The following is an 18,335-nucleotide window of genomic DNA, read 5'->3' on the forward strand; positions in this document are numbered from 1 at the left end:
CCTAGGTGACAGAGTGAGACTGAGAAAAGAAAAAGAAAGGAAAAGAAAAGAAAAGAAAGAGGAAAGAAGGAGAGAGAGGAAGGAAGGAAGGAGAGAGACAGAGAAAGAAAGAGAGAAAGAAAGAAGAAAGAAAGAAAGAAAAGAGAAAGAGAGAGAGAAAGAAAAGAGTTGAATGAATGAACAAGTGAGTGAATGAGTTTTAAGAAAGCCCAGTCTTATCCCCAGACTTCAGTAGAATGGTTTCTTCTTGTCCATCTGGTGTCCAAGCCCTGTGGATAGTTGGGAGCTGCAGAGTGGAACAGAGAAAGACTGACAGCTGACTCCCTCAGGGACGGAGCAGGTCTCAGCAACTTCACCTGCCAAGAGCCCATCCAGCAGGTAGGGCCTGGGGTGCAGCCAGACTCAAAGAGGCCCAGTGAAAGCTGATGGGAGGAGGTGGTCTACCAGGCCAATAGGAGGTAGTGACAAGAGTCTGGGACTGGGGGCTCATGCCTGTAATCCTGTAATCCCAGCACTTTGGGAGGCCGAGGTGAGCCCAGGAGTTTGAAACCAACCTGGCCAACATGGTGAAACCCCGTCTCTACTAAAAATACAAAAATTAGCTGGGTGTGGTGGCACATGCCTGTAACCCCAGCTACTTGGGAGGCTGAGCAAAAGAACTGTTTGAACACAGGAGGTAAAAGTTGCAGTGAGCCCAGATTGCGCCAATGCGCTCTCAGCCTGGGCAACAGAGCGAGACTCCATCTCAAAAACAAGCAAACAGGCTGTGCGTGGTGGCTCACGCCTGTAATCCCAGCACTTTGGGAGGCCGAGATGGGCGGATCATGAGGTCAGGAGATCAAGACCATTCTGGCTAACACGGTGAAACCCCGTCTCTACTAAAAATACAAAAAATTAGCCAGGCATGGTGGTGGGCACCTGTAGTCCCAGCTACTTGGGAGGCTGAGGCAGGAGAATGGCGTGAACTCAGGAGGTGGAGCTTGCAGTGAGCCGAGATCACACCACTGCACTCCAGCCTGGGCGACAGAGAGAGACTCCATCTTAAAAAAAAAAAAAAAGAAAAAAGAAAGGGACCCAAGCTCGGATGCCAGGCCCCTGAACATTGAACTTGGCTCCTTCGGAAATCTCCTAACTAAGATCAGGCTGAACCTCAGGGGCTGGGACAGAGCTGAGCCCAGCAGTGGGGTCCCAGGACTTCTGCTGCAAGGAGGGGACCAGAAGCTGCAGGGTGAGAGCCCAGCACGGTCTGAATCTTGTGAACTCATCCCTGAATCTGGCCTTTTTTTTTTTTGAGACGGAGTCTCACTCTGTTGCCAGGCTGGAGTGCAGTGGCGCAATCTCGGCTCACTGCAACCCCCACCTCCTAGATTCAAGCGATTCTCCTGCCTTAGCCTCCTGAGTAGCTGGGACTACAGGCACCCGCCACCATGCCTGGCTAATTTTTGTATTTTTAGTAGAGACGGGGTTTCACCACGTTGGCCATGATGGTCTCAGTCTCTTGACATCATGACCCACCAGCCTCGGCCTCCCAAAGTGCTGGGATTACAGGCGTGAGCCACGGCAACTGGCTTGAATCTGGCCTTTGAATCAGATCCCTCCTGAAGCTGGCACTGCCCTTTCCAGAACTTCAGAGCAATGTGATGCCTAAAGTCCTCTTGGCTTTCCCAGCTGCCTGGGTCTTGCCCAGCCTTGGCCACAGGTGACTTAATTGTGGCTCCTGTCTCCAGGACAAATTAGAAAGATAGACAGGTCTGTCTTAACCTCCTTGGTTTTTGTTTGTTTTTGTTTTTGTTTTTCTTTGAGACGGAGTCTCGCTCTGTCACCCAGGCTGGAGTGCAGTGGTGCGATCTCGGCTCACTGCAACCTCCACCTCCCAGGTTCAAGCGATTCTCCCACCTCAGCCTCCTGATTATCTGGGATTACAGGTACCCAACCACCTGGCTAATTTTTGTATTTTTAGTAGAGACGGAGTTTCACCATGTTGGCCGGGCTGGTCTCCAGCTCTTGGCCTCAAGTGATCTGCCAACTTTGGCCTCCCAAAATGCTGGGATTACAGGCTTGAGCCACTGCGTCCGGCCTCAACCTCCTTGTTTTGTCCACCTGCCGGGTCATCTCCCTTCAGAGCCAAGGAAGAGAAGACGAAAGAGTGTGGCCGGATCTCCACGCTTGCAGGACACCAGGAAACCTCATGTGGCCAGCTCCATCCCATATTGAAAGGGGTTTCACTCAACATAAAAAGAGAAGCGTCTTCACTCACAGCTGACACCTCTGCGGGGTTATTTGACATTTCAGGTCCAGTAGCTCCCGAGGTATCCTCTCGACCTGTGTGGCCCTGAAGATGTCCTGAAAAAGAGCCCATGGGGAGAAATGACTTTGGTGTCACATAGGTCCAGGAAGCACCGTGCACCAAGGTCCCTTCTTAGAAGGTCAAAGCTCCTATTTTATGTGTGTATGTATGTGTGTGTTTATTTATTTATTTATTTATTTATTTAGAGACAGAGTCTCTGTCACCCAAGCTGGAGTGCAGTGGCACGATCTCAGCTCACTGCAAACTCCACCTCCCGGGTTCAAGCAATTTTCTCTTAGCCTGCTGGGTAGCTGGGATTACAGGCACCCACCACCACGCCCAACTAATTTTTGTATTTTAAAGCCCCTATTAACAATTCAAGATAGCCTGGCCTGGTGGCATGCACCTGTAGTCCCAGCTACTCTGAAGGCTGAGACAGGAGGATTGCTTGAGCCCAGGAATTCCAGGCTGCAGTGAGCTATAATTCCACCACTTCACTCCAGCCTGGGTGACAGAGCAAGGCCCTGTCTCTAAGAAATAAATAAAATAAAAAAATAAAAAAAATTCAAGGCTCTGATAAGTCCTGCAAGATAATAGCCTGTCTGACTTTGTGTTTCCTAGGCTTCTTGGATCCAGAAGCTTTTCCCCCTCCCAAAGTAATAGTCGATGGAGCATCACTTGGGAAACACATCCAAAATGCAGAGGGCATCCTTCCAGAGTTCCGAGGAAGAAAAACAGGAGTTGGAGAAGCATCTTGCTAAAGAGGCATAGAAGGCAGGGGATACTGGAGATCCACGAAGGCTCAGCCTCTCTCAACCTCCAGGAGCCCCCATCTCCAGAGCCACTGTCCCCAGAAAAGGTGTCATTGAGAAGAAACCTCAGAGGAGAGGCAAGATTCCTTAGCTGTCTAAGAGACAGCCTTGGGTAGGCTGGTGCACCCAGCCAGCAAGGGAATGAGAGGCATCTCCCAGCATGCCCTAGGGAAGGTACAGCCTGGTCCTCTGGTTGGACTTGAATTCTCAGACCAGCTCGTGTCTGTCTACACCTGACTCCCCAGATCTGCACAGTAGGACATCTGACATCTGTCCCCCCGCCCCCCTCCCCTGATTCTGTCCTCTCCTAGCTCTTCTGCATCTGCCTAGGGTGTGAGATGATCTCCTAAGCCCCCACCTGGGGGCTTGGAGGCTCCTGTCCTCTTTGGAGTGGAGGAGACAGAAAAAACTCCTGCCTCAGCTCCCTCCCACCTGCTTAGACTCTTGGCTGCCTTCTGAAGCCAGACAATACAGGGAAATGTTTGCGCCCAAACAACTTTGCTGCATCAGGAACTGCTTGACCCTGCCCAGGAAAGTAAACTCCTAGAGCTCCACCCTTCTGCTCCCTCGGTCTGCAAACCAGGGATCAAGGCTGGAGGGGCAGCCCAGCAAGGGGTTATCAGAGCCAAAGGGGTCACAGGCGTCCCAAGGTGGGCAAGAGGGGAGAGCTCAGGGGTCGCCTCTCTCTAGGGACCCGGGCTTGCCCTCCTGGCTACTTCAGAAAAGGAGTTCTCTCCTTGACAGTGAAATATGCAAAAGTCAGATTGCCAGTATTTTTCTGGAGAGCTGCGGCTCTGAATTTAATCTGGCCTAAACTAAAGATAATGAAAATAGCACTTCGACTTGATTTGAAAAATGTATTAATTCATTCCACAAGCATTTGCTGCACTTGGGTTCTGTGCCAAGCCTAGCGTTGGGCACTGGAGATCCAGTGTGGATCAGCTAAACGCTGCCCTGGGGAGACCCACGGTCTAGTCGGGGAGAGAGACACACAAATGGAATCGGAGGGCAGGCGGCTCTGCTTGGTCCCCAGCTGAAGCTCCCCCTGGGAAATGCCAACCTTGGCTAAACTAAAGGCTCAGGAGATTGGCACACACATGGCTGGGACAGGCTAGGGGGCCTGTCACTAAATGCACCTGCAGCAGTCTGGCCGCCCTACCATGGAAACTATAGGATCAGTGCATAGTTTCAAAACCGGACGTCCTGTCCTCATATTCGATAAAGACTCCAATGCCCTCCAGGGTCCCCTCCCGGCAGCCCTTCCCTTCCTCTCCGATGGGAAGTCCCTTTGCCAACCTCAACACAGCCCTGAGGTGATGAACATCAGCTGTGAGCCAACATTGAGAAAAGCAACATGGGGCAAGAGAAGATCGGCTTCTCCTGGCTCAGGGGCACAAATGCGTCCACAAATATGTGGACACTCCCAGAGGATGACCTCTGGGCATCCCTGTGCATCGACCTTTGGGACATGTCAGCCTCCCATTTCCAGCAGCGGGCTGTGGAGGGGAGGGAGAACCAGTGATCCAGTGACTGCCTCCCCTGTCCAGGCTCCCAACTCAACCTTAGTGGAGCTCGGACAGCGACTCATCCCGTCTTAGCCTTTGGGGACATCAAGCATGGGGTGGAAGGGGCCAGGAAGATGGACAGCAGGAGGCCAGGGGCGGCTAAGGTCAAGACACTCAGTCTGTTTGTCATGGCCCCTCACGCCCACCTCTCCCGCATGCCAGAGACTGTGTGTTTTCGTCTTTTTCTTGGAGGGGGAGGGATGCGGCTCAGAGCCTTGAGTAATGAGTTAAGTGACAATGAATTTGAACCACATGGAGCCCGGGCTTAAGGGGAAAGTGTTTTGGTGAAATGCAGCTGGGATTTCATCAGCCCCCACCCCCCAGACGGTACAAAAATAGTCCGGGCCAGGCAGGCTGTGACCCACAGGCCTGGCCCAATTTCGCCACCCCCTGTCATGGAGAAAGGCTCAGAGTGGCCTCTTTCCCTCGATCTGGGTTTCGTAATCTGCCTCTTTGTTTTGGTCGCCGGTTTGTTGATGGGCTGGGTTTGTCTGGGAGAATTTGCTCCCTCTGGAAGAGGGTGAAGCCAGGAGGCCCTCTCTTACTGTTTGTAACAAGTCTCCTTGGGGTGTCGGGAGGGGCCAGAGCTGGGCTTGCTGGCCCCAGGCGGGGAAAGAGTGACATGGTTATGGCTTGGGACCAAGACCAGCTCGGGGAGCCCTGCAGCTTTGGGGATGTGGGTGGGTCATGGGCACTGGGGCAAGAGGTGGGCTTCACTCAAGCAAGAGCTGAAAGATCTGTCACCCTCTCAAAGCCAGCTCCACCCTTCAGAGGGGGAAACTGAGGCAGAGGCAGGATGTGAGTGATCCCAGGCACTGGAGTCTGTTAACAGCATGGAGGAGGCATCCGGAAGTGTTTGTGGGTTGAGAAAATGACAAAAGCCCTTTGCCCCAATCCCTCTCAGCTGAGCCCAGGAAGGAAAGGAAGGCAGGGCTCCCTGAAACTCCCACCCCAGGGCACATCCAGAAGGTGGGCAGGCCCCACTTCCCTGAGCTTCTGTCACACATCATCTCCTTCCCTTCTTCCCCAGATGTGAATGGTGGTAGCCACTCCTGAAGCCACCTCCCTGGGTTGGGATGAGGGGAGGGGACCCTAATCGTGCCTTTGCAGGCTGGTGGCAGCAGGACCCACAAGGCAGCAGCTCCCAGAGGGAAAGAGATGCACGCACTGTGAGGCCAGGGGCTGCTGGGATGGGGAGCGAGCCTGGAGTAACAGGGCCATTGATTTGGCAGTCAAAAGTCACATCCAGGCTGGGCACGGTGGTTCACACCCGTAATCCCAGCACTTTGGGAGGCCACGGTGGCCAGATCCCCTGAGGCCAGGAGTTCGAGACCAGCCTGGCCAACATTGCGAAACCCCGTCTCTACTAAAAATACAAAAAATTAGGCGGGTGTGGTGGCGGGCACCTGCAATTCCAGCTACTCTGGAGGCTGAGGCAGTAGAATTGCTTGAGTCAGGGAGGCGGAGGCTGCAGTGAGCCGAGATCACGCCATTGTACTCCAGCCTGGGCAACAAGAGCGAGACTCTGTCATAAAAAAAAAAAAAAAAAAAGAGGCCGAGCGTGGTGGCTTACGCTTGTAATCCCAGCACTTTGAGAGGCTGAGGTGGGCGGATCACGAGGGCAGGAGATTGAGACCATCCTGGCTAACATGGTGAAACCCCGTCTCTACTAAAAATACAAAAAATTAGCCGGGCCTGCTGGCGGGCGCCTGTAGTCCCAGCTACTTGGGAGGCTGAGGCAGGAGAATGGCGTGAACCCAGGAGGCGGAGCTGGCAGTGAGCCGAGATCGCGCCACTGCACTCCAGCCTGGGCGACAGAGCGAGACTCTGTCGAAAGAAAGAAAGAAAAAGAAAGAGAGAGAGAAAGAAAAAGAAAGAAAGAAAGAAGAAAGAAAGAGAGAAAGAAAGAAAGAAAGAAAGAAAGAAAGGAAGGAAGGAAGGAAGGAAGGAAGGAAGGAAGGAAGGAAGGAAGGAAGGAAGAAAGAAAGAAAGAAAGAAAGAAAGAAAGAAAGAAAGAAAGAAAGAAAGAAAGAAAGAGTCATGCCCAGAAACTCAGCCCATCCTGGGTACCTAGAACAAGGCTGGGTCTTGCCATCTTGTCTGTTGGGATCATGTGTGACAATCCCCAAGGGAGCGAGGCTGCAGGGACACAGGTGTTCAAGGCCGCTTTGAGAACTAGTCTCCCATCTCGCGGGACTCAGGCAGGACACATCCTCCCGGGTGACCGACCAGAGCACCGAGGCCCAAAGAGACCCGGTCCTGGGGACCAGGGGTGGACACAGGGCAGGTGGCCCTTAAACACTGCTGGACATGTGCCTTAGGACCATAGCAAGGGACATCAAGGGTGACTCAGACTGACCCGGGGTGCCCATCTGTACTCAGGCCCTCGGGGTGGGGCAAGGGACCAGGAAGGGCCACCTTGAGAGACTGTAGAGGTAGCCAGAGTGGCCGGGGGTAAAACCAGAGCCTTCTGTCCAGCCCCAGGCAGGGGCGCTGAACCCATCACAATTCCCTGCCCAGGGGCTGAACCAGCAGCTTCCTCCTCATGCCAAGTTCAACAGTGTAAAGTCAAGTTAATCTCAGCCTTACCAGAATCACAGCACTTTGGGAGCCCAAAGTAGGAGGATCGCTTGAGGCCAAGAGTTCAAGACCAGCCTGGGCAACATAGCAAGACTACATCTCTACAAAAAAAAAAAAAAATTAGCCGGACGTGGTGGTATGTACCTGTAGTACTAGCTACTCAGGAGGCTGAGGCTGGAGGATCACTTGAGCCCGGGAGTTGGAAGCTGCAGTGAACTATGATCATGCCACTGCACTCCAGCCTGGGTGACAGAATAAGGCCCTGTTTCAAAAAAAAGAAAAAGAAAGAGGCCGGGCATGGTGGCTCACGCCTGTAATCGCAGTGCTTTCGGAGGCCAATGGGGGGCGGATCACCTGAGGTCAAGAGTTCGAGACCAGCCTGGCCAACATGGTGAAACCCCATCTCTCATAAAAATACAAAAATTAGCTGAGTGTGGTGGTGCATGCCTGTAATCCCAGCTACTCGGGGAGCTGAGGCACGACAATCATGTAAACCTGGGAGGTGGAGGTTGCAGTGAGCCAAGATCGTGCCACTGAACTCCAGCCTGAGTGACAGAGCAAGACTCTGTCTCAAAAAAAAAAAGAGAAAAGAAAAAGAAAGAAACCTCCTCCTCTGTCCCCTTCAGGCCACAGCTCCCCAGGGAGAGCCAGGCCCCTAGGACCTCAAGACAGGGCCCGTGTTGGTCCTTCCTGCCTCAGTCTCCCCATGCAGGGCCGGGCCAGAGCACCTCAAAAGCACACAGGAAGCATGGCCAGGGCGCCCCCTTTCTCCCCCACTCTGCCCCCTGCCCCAGGGACCCCAGGACCCAGCCTGTCTGGAAACCCCTGCTGGCCTGGCCTCCTTCCCTGCTCTTGCTACCCAGAGAATTTCTGCTCCCCCCACTCCATTGCTCTCCCAGCACCGCTGGCCCTCTCCACTGCCCTCGGCCCTGGGCCAGCACCTGTAGTCCAAACTACTCGGGAGGCTGAGCTGGGAGAATCGCTTGAGCCTAGGAGTCTGAGGCTGCAGTGAGCTATGATTGTGCCACTGCACTCCAGCCTGGGCAACAGAGCAAAACTCTGTCTCAGAAAAAAAAAAAAAAATTCGTAGGCTGGGCCCAGTGGCTCGTGCCTGTAATTCCAACACTTTGGGAGGCTGAGGCAGGTGGATCACCTGAGGTCAGGAGTTCGAGACCAACCTGAGCAACATGGTGAAACCCCGTCTCTACTAAAAATACAAAAATCAGCCAGGCGTGGTGGCATGTGCCTGTAATCCCAGCTACTCCGGAGGCTGAGGCAAAAGAATTGCTGGAACCCGGGAGGCAGAGGCTGCAGTGAGCCAAGATTGTACCATTTCACTCCAGCCTGGGCAACAGGAGTGAAATTCCATCTCAAAAACAAACAAACAAAAAAAAGGGTGGAGGTACACAGGCTTTGAAGTCAGACCCTCTGGTTTGAATCCCAGGCAGCATCCTCACCTCAGGGTCAGGTGTTCCCCCAGGAGACTGGGCCACAGTGGGTGGGTCCTCCAAGGTTGACCTCTTGGCCCTCCACAGCCCCAAACTCCCACCCTTTAGAAGAGCCAGGGGAACCCAGCTCCATCCCTGGCCACCGGAACCAGATCATGCAAAGCCCATCTTTGTTTGACTTCGGAAGGCTTGACAAGGTGAGACACTGCCCTTCCACACCTGGACACCTCGTCTGACGGCCTGGGGGAGATAGGACAGATGGTCCTGGTAACTCAGCCAGTTCTGCTTCTCCTCCTGGGCAGAGCCCAGGGACATCACCTCTGGGGGCCTCAGTGCCATCCCTCTCGCTGTCTGGCTCTGTTCTACCTCTGTCTCTGCTCTTTCTGTCTCCCCAACCCCACCCCAGCTTGCAGAGAGGCTGGAAGGAGCAGTGGTCAAGGACACAGATTTGGCCAGGCATGGTGGCTCATACCTGTAATCCCAGCACTTTGGGAAGCCAAGGCAGGAGGAGCGCTTAAGTCCAGGAATTTGAGACCAGCCTGGGCAACATAGTGATACCCCATCTCTCTCAATTTTTTTGGGGGGGGGGAGATAGAGTCTCACTCTGTCGCCTGGGCTGGAGTGCAGAGGTGTGATCTCGGCTCACTGCAACCTTTGCCTCCCAGGTTCAAGTGATTCTCCTGCCTAAGCCTCCTGAGTAGCTGCCACTGCAGGTGCATGCCACCACGTCCAGCTAATTTTTGTATCTTTAGGAGTTTCACCATGTTGCCCAGGCTGGTCTTGAACTCCTGAGCTCAAGCGATCTGCCCGCCTCAGCCTCCCAAAGTGCTAGGATTACAGGCATAAGCCACCGCACCCAGCCATGAGATTCCAACTCTAAAAAATATAAATATATATTATATATATATTATTTATATATTAGTCAGGTGTGGTAGCTTGCACCTGTAGTCCCAGCTACTCAGGAAGCTGAGGCAGGAGGATTGCTTGAGCCCAGGAGTTCGAGGCTGCAGTGAGCTATGATCATGCCACTGCACTCTAGCCTGGGCAACAGAGACCTTTCTAAAAAATGGAGGAGGGGGACACAGACTTTGGAGCCAGACTTCCCGGTTTGCACCCCAGCTCTGCTACCCAATAACCAAGCAGAACTTAAGCCTCAGGTTCCCCATCTGTAAAATGGGTTAAATGGTAACAACAGTGCTTCCCTCCCAGGGAGACTGGAATGAGTTAATACAAGCAAAGCCCTCAGAACACTATCTGGCCCATAGTGAATATTTAATAAATGCTAGCCCTCATTATTTTTTATTTGTGTCTTCATCCTGCATGTTTGCTGACTCAAATTTTCCGTGGGTAAGGAGGTGCGGGAGAAGGCACTGGGCTCTGTGGTTTGAATTGCCTGTTGCTCCAGGCCTCCGGGCTGCAGGCTACAATAAAGCACTTCTTTCAATCGGGGCCAGTGATGCTTCGATAAAGCTTGACCACAGGATGCAGGATCGCCAGGCTCTGCAAACACAACCCAGGCCTCAGAGGCTGGGCCAGCACCAGAGCTAAGACTGTTCCAGGCAGGCAGGCAGCAAGGTCCCCAGTTCCAGGCCACGGGCTGTGGCCATCCCGATTCCCTCCTTACCCCCACTCACCCCAACCCTGCACGCCAAATCTCCGGCCTCCACTCCAAGGCTATTCACATCCCCTATCCTAAGATACTGAGAATCTGGGAAGGCAGCATAGCAGAATCCTTGAATCTTGGAGTTACAAGGCTTTACATAGTGCTAGGAGGTTGCCTCACACAGCCTCAGGCTCCTTGCAAGAATAACCTCTGCCGGCCGGGTTCGGTGGCTCATGTCTGTAATTCCAGCACTTTGGGAGGTCGAGGCATTTGAGGTCAGGAGTTCGAGACCAGCCTGGCCAACATGGTGAAACCCCATCTCTACTAAAAATACAAAAAATTAGCCAGGCGTGGCGGTGTGCACCTGTAATCCCAGCTACTCTGGAGGCTGAGGCAGTAGAATTGGTTGAACCTGGGAGGCAGAGGCTGCAGTGAGCTGAGATCACACCATTGTACTCTAGCCTGGGTGAAGAAGTAAGAAGAAAGAAAGAAAGAAAGAAAGAAAGAAAGAAAGAAAGAAAGAAAGAAGGAAGGAAAGAAGAAAGGAAGGCATGCAGGCAGGCAGGAAGGAAGGAGAAGGAAAGAGAAGGAAAGAAAGAAAGAAAAAGAAAGGAAAGAAAGGAAAGAAAGAAAGAAAGAAAGGAAGGAAGGAAGGAAGGAAGGAAGGAAGGAAGGAAGGAAGGAAGGAAGGGATAACCTCTACCATTGCCATGTTCCTGACAGAGAGCAGTCCCACCAGCTTGGATCCCTCCATGACGGGGAGCTCACTACCACACTTGTGACTTAAGACTGCCACATGCTTTTAGCTCATTAGGGTCACAGGTCCCTAGTGCGGTCAGAGGGGCCTACAACCCCACCAAAAAGGAACCTGTCCAGGCCACCAGGCGGTTCCCATGGTGTGTCTTTGCCCAGGCAGCCTTTTGTGCCTGAGATGGTCATTTCTTCCAGATGCCTTTGGGTGACCTCGCCCTCAGGCTTTCTTCTCTGAGTCTGGGGCCCCTGGGGAGACATCCAGCCTCTACCGTGCCAAGCACGGGTATTGGCAGGGAAGGAGGGAGGAGGAGAGAGGATTCCTGGGAAGGGACAGCAGGGCTGGTTGTGTGAAGTGAGTTTCGTGATGGGGACCCCAGTGCGGCGCCCCACCCCCCAACAGTTGGTGGCACCCCCTGCCGTGCCCGAGGCATCCCAGGAGGACGTGGGCAGCCAGGCGATCCAGGGATCCTCAGAGGCTTTTTCACGCACTGCCAAGGGGCTGCTGGGTGTGTTGGTGCAGAGTGGCTGCTGTCACCACCCCTGGCAAGGGACTTGTTTCCAGATTATGTCTAAACTAATCTATTCCCCAGGCAGCACCCAGGAGAAGCCCCATGAGCCCTCTGCACACAGGACCCTGCCTCAGGACAGGGAACCCAGGCAGCACCGACTCCAGACCCAGCTAGGCACGGGGAGAGGCGGGGTGACCACAGGGCTCCAGCTGTCCAGATGTGCAGCCAGCATTCTGCCGTGGAGACGGGGCGGAGCTGCCGCGAGGGGCCCAGATGGGCCGCGTTAACCTGGGAACAGGCTCTTTGGGGCCTAGATGCTCTGTGTTTAGCCGGCTAGCTGATTTTGGTCTCCAGATGTGGGCCTGGGGTGAGGGGCAGGACACAGATCCAGATGTGTGCACTATATGCAGGCAAAGCTGCAGGGCCCAGCTGCAGCACCCAGGCCCAGGGCCTCCCCCATCGTGCCCTTCTCCAGCACCCCAGTCGATGCCTACTGGCCCCTGGGCCAAGAGGGGGTCAAGGTTCACTCAGGCTCAGAAGCTGGCAGAGCCCACACGCACCCTCATGGCAGGAACAGGGACAGAGCCCAGGGACCTGCCCAGTGCCACACAAGCCAGGGACAGGCAGGACCCCCAATAGGATTAGAGAGTCTCGGGTCCCTCCAGCCACGGGCAGCTGCAGGCGAGGGGCTTAGGGAAATGCCTTCCTCTCCCTAACCCACACAGACACTCTCAGACACACACAATTAAGTAATCTGGACAGCCCTGGCCAACCAGTGGGAGGAGGAGCTGCATTCACCCAGGAGGAGAATTATCAGGGGACACGGTTCTGCCCCAGGGGGATCTCAAAGAATCCAGCCTTGCCCTGGGGGCCCCACCCCTCAGCCTCCTCCTGCTCCACCCAGGAAGTGCAAGAGCCCCACTAAGGGGAGGACTTGGGGCTGACCGCTGACTCCCCAATCCCAGGCACTTTTGGGATCTCAAGCCCCCAACCCCAAGCCAAGGTGGTCAAAGGTGAAGAGGGGTGAAAGAAGAGAAGGCACTACCACTGCTAAGCAAGCGCTGGACGGAGGGGGCTGGAGAAAGCCTCCCGAGGGATCCCAGACACGACGGCTTCCTGGGTGCCTGGCCATCCTCACCCATCTAGCACAGATATGGGGGGCAGCTGGGGAAGCCCAGAGACCCCTGCATTAGCCCCCAGCATGGTCCTGAGACCCTGCAGCCTCCCCTTCCTGCCACCCAGAGGGCCTCCATCCTAGATAACCCCAAGTCTCCCAGCAGCCCCCTTCTCAATACCAACAGCTGCCCAAGGTCAGCTGCCTCTCGCCAGCACCCTCCATCGGCCCCTAGAAGTGCAGCCGAGAGTCTGGGCGCGGTGGCTCATGCCTGTAATCCCAGCGCTTTGGGAGGCCAAGGTGGGCGGATCACCTGAGGTCAGGAGTCCGAGACCAGCCTGGCCAACATGGTGAAACCCCGTCTCTACTAAAAATACAAAAATTAGCCGGGCAGGGTGGTGGGGCACCTGTAATCCCAGCAACTCGAGAGGCTGAGGCAGGAGAATTGCTTGGACCCAGGAGGCGGAGGTTGCAGTGAGCTGAGATCGTGCCCCTGCACTCCAGCCTGGGGGACAGAGCAAGACTCTGTCTCCAAAACAAAACAAAAAAAGAAGTGCAGCTGAGAAGGCAAGGACCGAGGCACAGGGCAGGACTGCAGGAAAGCCCCTTGTCCTCTAAGTTTCAGTCCCACTGACTGTCCAGCAGCCCCAGCTCTGGACTCTGAGACAGGAAGTCATCGTGGCCACAGCGGTCACTGGTCAAGGTCAATGATCAAGTCCACCTGACCATAGGGCAGCCTAGCAGGGGAGGGGCGAACAGGCACAGCTACTCTTGGGGCCATCAGGCATCTTGCCAGCTCCTTCTCACCATGTCGGGGCAAAGCAGCTCAGGAGAAAGACAACAGGACCGGCACAGTCTGGCCTGGGTGGGGAGGCTGGCTGGGGGAGCTGGATTGAAGCGAGAAGCACTAATAGGTTATGTCAGGCGAGCGCTCTGGGGAAGGGGCCGCGCCTCTCAGCTCTGGCAGCCCCACCTGGGGCCTGAGCCCAAGAGCTGGGGCCTGGAGAGAGACGCTGGCTCGGTGCTAAACGCAGTGTGCAGACCGGGGAGCGGGGAGGCAGGACAGGAGCGAACCCCCATCCCCCACCAGGCCTGGGGCAGCAGGGGGGCTGGTGATAGATACAGAGACCCCTCTGGTGGGCTAGGCAGGTCCCAGGTGACAGAGGCTGCCCATGCTTACCTGATGGGACTGGGCTTGGTGGAGAGAGAAGCCCCAGGGATGTGACCACCCCCATGCTCAGGAGAACCCTCTTATTATATATCCCCTCATTTCTTCTTCTGTCCAGTCCCCCCATCCTGGGCGCCAGGATCCCATCTCCAAACCCTCTCGACTCTGATCTCTCCCCCAAACTCCCGCTGCTCTGCGTGGACTTCAACAGCCCCTCCCCCATCCTCCAGTGCGCACTTTGACAGCCCCTAACACTGCAGCCTTTCCTGGGGTTGGGATGAGGTCAGGATGAACCGGGGAATAGGGAGAGGCCTGCAAATGAACCCCTCTCCCAGGAATGTGGGTTCCAGGAGCTCCGGGAGGTGGAGAGGGTCTCAGAACAGGGGGGCGGGGGGAGGTCAGGGAGGGGCCAGGAACTCAGGCCAGGGCCTGCAGGCAGACTGAGGAGGGGGCCCTTACAATCACAACGGGGCAGCCAGGGCCCTGTGTGTCTTGGCGAAGTGGGACCCCTGGCCCGCCAGGTATGTAACAATTCCAGCCATTTCCTGCCCTATTAATGAAAAAGGGACTGATATAAATACACGCTCAGCATAAATAAATACAGGCCAGGCCCAGGACTGCATAGCAGACAGATTGCGTGAAGCTGCTGGCCGGCCTTGCAGCCAGCTCCCCCCACCCTGCCCGTGCCCCGTCCACCCCCTGACACCGGCCACCACTTGTTTTCTTCCAGCAGGCCAGGGCCCCTCCATGCTCACAGGCCTGAGACAGACGGACTGACTGCTCCCACCCCAGGCCTCAGAAGCTGCAGCCCCCGGGAAGGCAGCAGGCCTGGGAGATGGGGAGCCAGGGAGTGGGGTCCCAAGAGCCTCCCATGCCTGCCCTGAGCAGGGACCACACATACACAGACCAGGCAACAGCCCTGTGACATCTGGGGTGCTGTGATTATACCCTGATCACAGGAGGGGAAACTGAGGCTCTCAGGGTTCAGTAACTTGCCAAAGGTTACACAGCTGAGAGGTTGTGGATCCAGCATCCAAATCCAAGGCTCTCTGACCCCAAGGCCTCTGCTGTGCCCACCGTTGTGAGTGGCAGCTGAGGGGAGATTCTGGCCTTCTCCCTTTCCCCCAGGAAGCCAGGGACCTTGGAAGGCCGGAAGAATTCAAGTCCTAGAAGAGATCCTGCAAAAGCAGCAATAACTCCAGGACAGGGGATTCAGGGAGCCAGAAGTCAGCCAGTGTAGGGCCTTATCAGCAGGCTGTGTAGACAGGGGGCCTGCTCCTCTCCTGCCCCACCCCACCTCTTACCTGGGCATTGAGGAACAAGTCCTGGCATCAAGGAACCCCAAATGCTGACTCTCGGCCAGGCGTAGTGGCTCACACCTGTAATCCCAGCACTTTGGGAGGCCAAGGTGGGCAGTTCGCCTGAGGTCAGGAGTTTGAGACCAGCCTGGCCAATATGGTGAAACCCCGTCTCTACTAAAAATACAAAAATTAGCCAGGCATGGTGGCGCACGCCTGTAATCCCAGCTACTCGAGAGACTGAGGCACAAGAATTGTTTGAACCCGGGAGGTGGAGGCTGCAGTGAGCAGAGATCACGCCACCACACTCCAGCCTGAGTGACAGCGAGACCCTGTCTCAAAAAAACAAAAACCAAACCAAATGCTGACTCCCTTATCGGGGATCACCCCACCCATCCTGCATTGCACAGACATAGGAACCGAAGCCCAGAGTGGGCAAACAGAGCCTCATCCAAGGTCACATTCAGTGACCTAGGCGGGCAGAGGCAGAGGCACAGAATCCAAGCTTCTGTCCCCAAGCCCGGATCTTCTCCACGGGGCTTGGGCCACATCCCTGTCCATCCCCACCTTGGCCCCAAACTGCTCTGGGGCCTCCTCCTTTCCTCCAGTCCCTGCCTCAGCAATGAGCTGACATCACCTACTCCTGCACTCACGCTTCCCTGAAAGCTGTGTGTATGTTCTAGAACCCCAGTTGTGTTACCCCTCTGACCAGGTGCCTATAGGTCCTTCCTGGTACATGTTCTGCCTTGTTGGCCAGATGGGACCCCCTCAGATGTCCCTCCTAGAGCAGGACAGGCTTGCTGCTCAGACTTGGAGGAAGGGTCTGGAAGTTCACCCCACATCCATCCTGGGCTGTAAGGGAGGCCCTCACTGAGCTGGGAACCTGAGTGGAGAAGAGACACGCTCACACCACCACCCTCTGGCTTGGGAGTGGGTGAGAGGTAACTGCAAACACTCAAGAAACCATCCCTTCCCTACTCAGCAGAATCACTCACCTGAATGCTGAGTCTTGGGGATTGGAAGCACCACAGCCTGAGCTGGCACAGCAGCATCAGCTGCCCCTGCAGCAGGACCCTGTGTCCTTACTCACAGGTTAGGGGAGCGCTGAGATACTGGATAGGTTTCCCATTTCCCCAGGGAGACAGATGGCTCTTCAACAGATAGCAGCTGGCTGGGTGTGGTTGGTTTTGTGGATGGATGGATGGATGGATGGATGGATGGATGGATGGATGGATAGATGCATGAATGGGTGGATGAATGGGTAGATGAATGGGTGAGTGGATGGGTGGTTGGGAGGATGGATGGATGGATAAATGGATCAGTGGATGGATAGATGGATGGATGGATGAATGGATGAATGGATGGATAGATGGGTGGATGGGTGGATGGATGGATGGTGGGTGGATGAATGCATGGGATGGTGGGTAGGTGGAGGGATGGAGGGATGGATAGATGAGTTGGTGGATGGATGGATGGATGGATGGATGGATGTGTCAGTAGATGGGCAGGTGAATGGGTGAGTGGGTGAATGGATTGGTGGGTGGGTGGATGGATGGTTCTGTGGATGGCTTTGTGGGTGGGTGGATAGATGGATGGATGTGTGGCCAAGTGTATGAATGAATGGGCCCCTTCAAGCCTGGCTCACAACTGTTTCTCAAAGGAAGTTTCTAAATCTCTGAAATGTGAGGCCCTGGCACCCCCCAGAGGCCAAAGTATCTAAATGCCCATCTCCCCTAAAGCCCTGGGCACCAATACTTCTGAGAACCAGGGGCACACACCTAGAGAAAGTTAAGGATTCTGGGAAACAAAAAATCTAGAGACCCAGTGCTGGTTCTGCCCTGGACAGACTGTGACCTTGGGAAAGTTCAACCTTCTGAGGCTCAATTTTCTCAGCTGTAAATGGTGCTAATCAAACCTGATGCCTGTGTTGCTAGGAGATTTAAACCAAATTATGAGTAAATTGTCTGAGATGGTTGATATCTGGCCCATAGAAGATGCTGACTGAAAGTGATTTCCTTCCCAGAGGCAGTCCTGGGCTCACATGCAGGTACACACGGGCACATCATTCACACAACATCTCTCCAGCCCATTAGAGAAGAGGGAGTGAGACTGTAGGCCAGGCCAGACCAGGAGAGGCAGATGGGGATACATTTATTCTCTGGGAGTTTCTTGCTCTGACAAAACTGGTCCGGACTCCAAGTCCGAGGACACAGACAGTGAGGGCAGCAAGGAAGACCCTGAGACCTCCTGGGGTTCAACCTCCTGGGCCTGGGCCAGCTGGGTCGTGTGCTCAAAGGCAGCCTGCAGCAGGTGGGAGGTCAGGCAGGTGGTCCAGGTGATGAGATAGGCCAGGTACCAGGAGGTGAGGGCAGTCATAGTCTCCACCCACCAAAACAGACGTCTCAGCTGTGCCAGGAGCTTCCTCACCATGCAGTTCACTTGCAAGGCCTGGAACAGAGAGACAGATGGGCAGGTGGCCCTTAGGAGCTCATAGGGTTACACTGCTTGGCTGTGGCTCCCCTCTGCAAGCCCAGCCAGCCCTGACCACACCCAGTACCCCAGGTTTGCCCTCCACACCCCAGCCTCACCCCGAGACCACCCACCTTACTGAGCTGCCTGCCCGGTCGGAAGCAGTGGGACTTCTGACACACCCTCCAGGTCACTACCACCGGGAGCAAGGCCACCAACATCAGGCCGTGCAGACACGACAAAAACAGGTCTGTCCAGATGGCCACAGACAGGCCCAGCTGCTCCCAGGCACTGAGCAAGGCCAGGCCCAGAGCCCTGGTGCTGCCCCACATGCTAGCCCACATCAGCCTGAGTCCCTGCAGCACCAGCCACATGGGGACCTGTATCAGAGCCAGCCCAGCCCGGAGAGCCTGGCCCAGGGGGCAGGCTGCAGTTCCCAGGGGTAGGTGGGCCTGCCAGTTACAGGACCCCCGGGCCTCCTGGGCCAGCCCTGACACCCAGTGGTTGAAGAGGTTGATCTTGAGGAGCAGGAAATTATAGAGGTGATCTCGATTCTGAACAAACTGCAGGAGAAGAGAGAGAGACAACCGTCACCCATCATCACCGTCCTGGGACAGGAACTCCACTTTTTTTTTTTTTTTGAGACGGAGTTTCACTCTTGTTGCTCAGGCTGGAATGCAATGGCGCTATCTCGGCTCACTGCAACCTCCACTTCCCGGGTTCGGGCGA

At 55.1% G+C, this 18,335-nt stretch overlaps 1 protein-coding gene across 1 annotated transcript; it reads right to left on the reverse strand.

The window, feature by feature from the left end:
* Positions 1-17,272: 17,272 nt before the first annotated feature.
* TMEM270 (transmembrane protein 270) lies at positions 17,273-18,174 on the reverse strand. The gene is made up of 2 exons (XM_032756793.2): positions 17,741-18,174; positions 17,273-17,585 (listed from the first exon to the last, which is right to left on the reverse strand). The coding sequence occupies exons 1-2, from the start codon at positions 17,978-17,980 to the stop codon at positions 17,289-17,291; spliced, it is 537 nt and encodes a 178-aa protein (XP_032612684.1). The 5' UTR covers positions 17,981-18,174; the 3' UTR covers positions 17,273-17,288.
* Positions 18,175-18,335: the final 161 nt, after the last annotated feature.

The sequence above is a fragment of the Hylobates moloch genome, unplaced genomic scaffold (genome assembly GCF_009828535.3).
Source record: "Hylobates moloch isolate HMO894 unplaced genomic scaffold, HMol_V3 SCAFFOLD_1, whole genome shotgun sequence".
NCBI classification, from domain to species: Eukaryota; Metazoa; Chordata; class Mammalia; order Primates; family Hylobatidae; genus Hylobates; species Hylobates moloch.

What these genes read in the sequence shown, in the direction of transcription:
- TMEM270 (XM_032756793.2), bottom strand. Translation starts at nt 17,980, where the DNA reads ATGTGGCTGGTGCTGCAGGGACTCAGGCTGATGTGGGCTAGCATGTGG. An exon ending in CGGGCAGGCAGCTCAGTAAG is followed by an intron (nt 17,586 to 17,740) that starts GTGGGTGGTCTC and finishes TCTCTGTTCCAG; the next exon opens with GCCTTGCAAGTGAACTGCAT.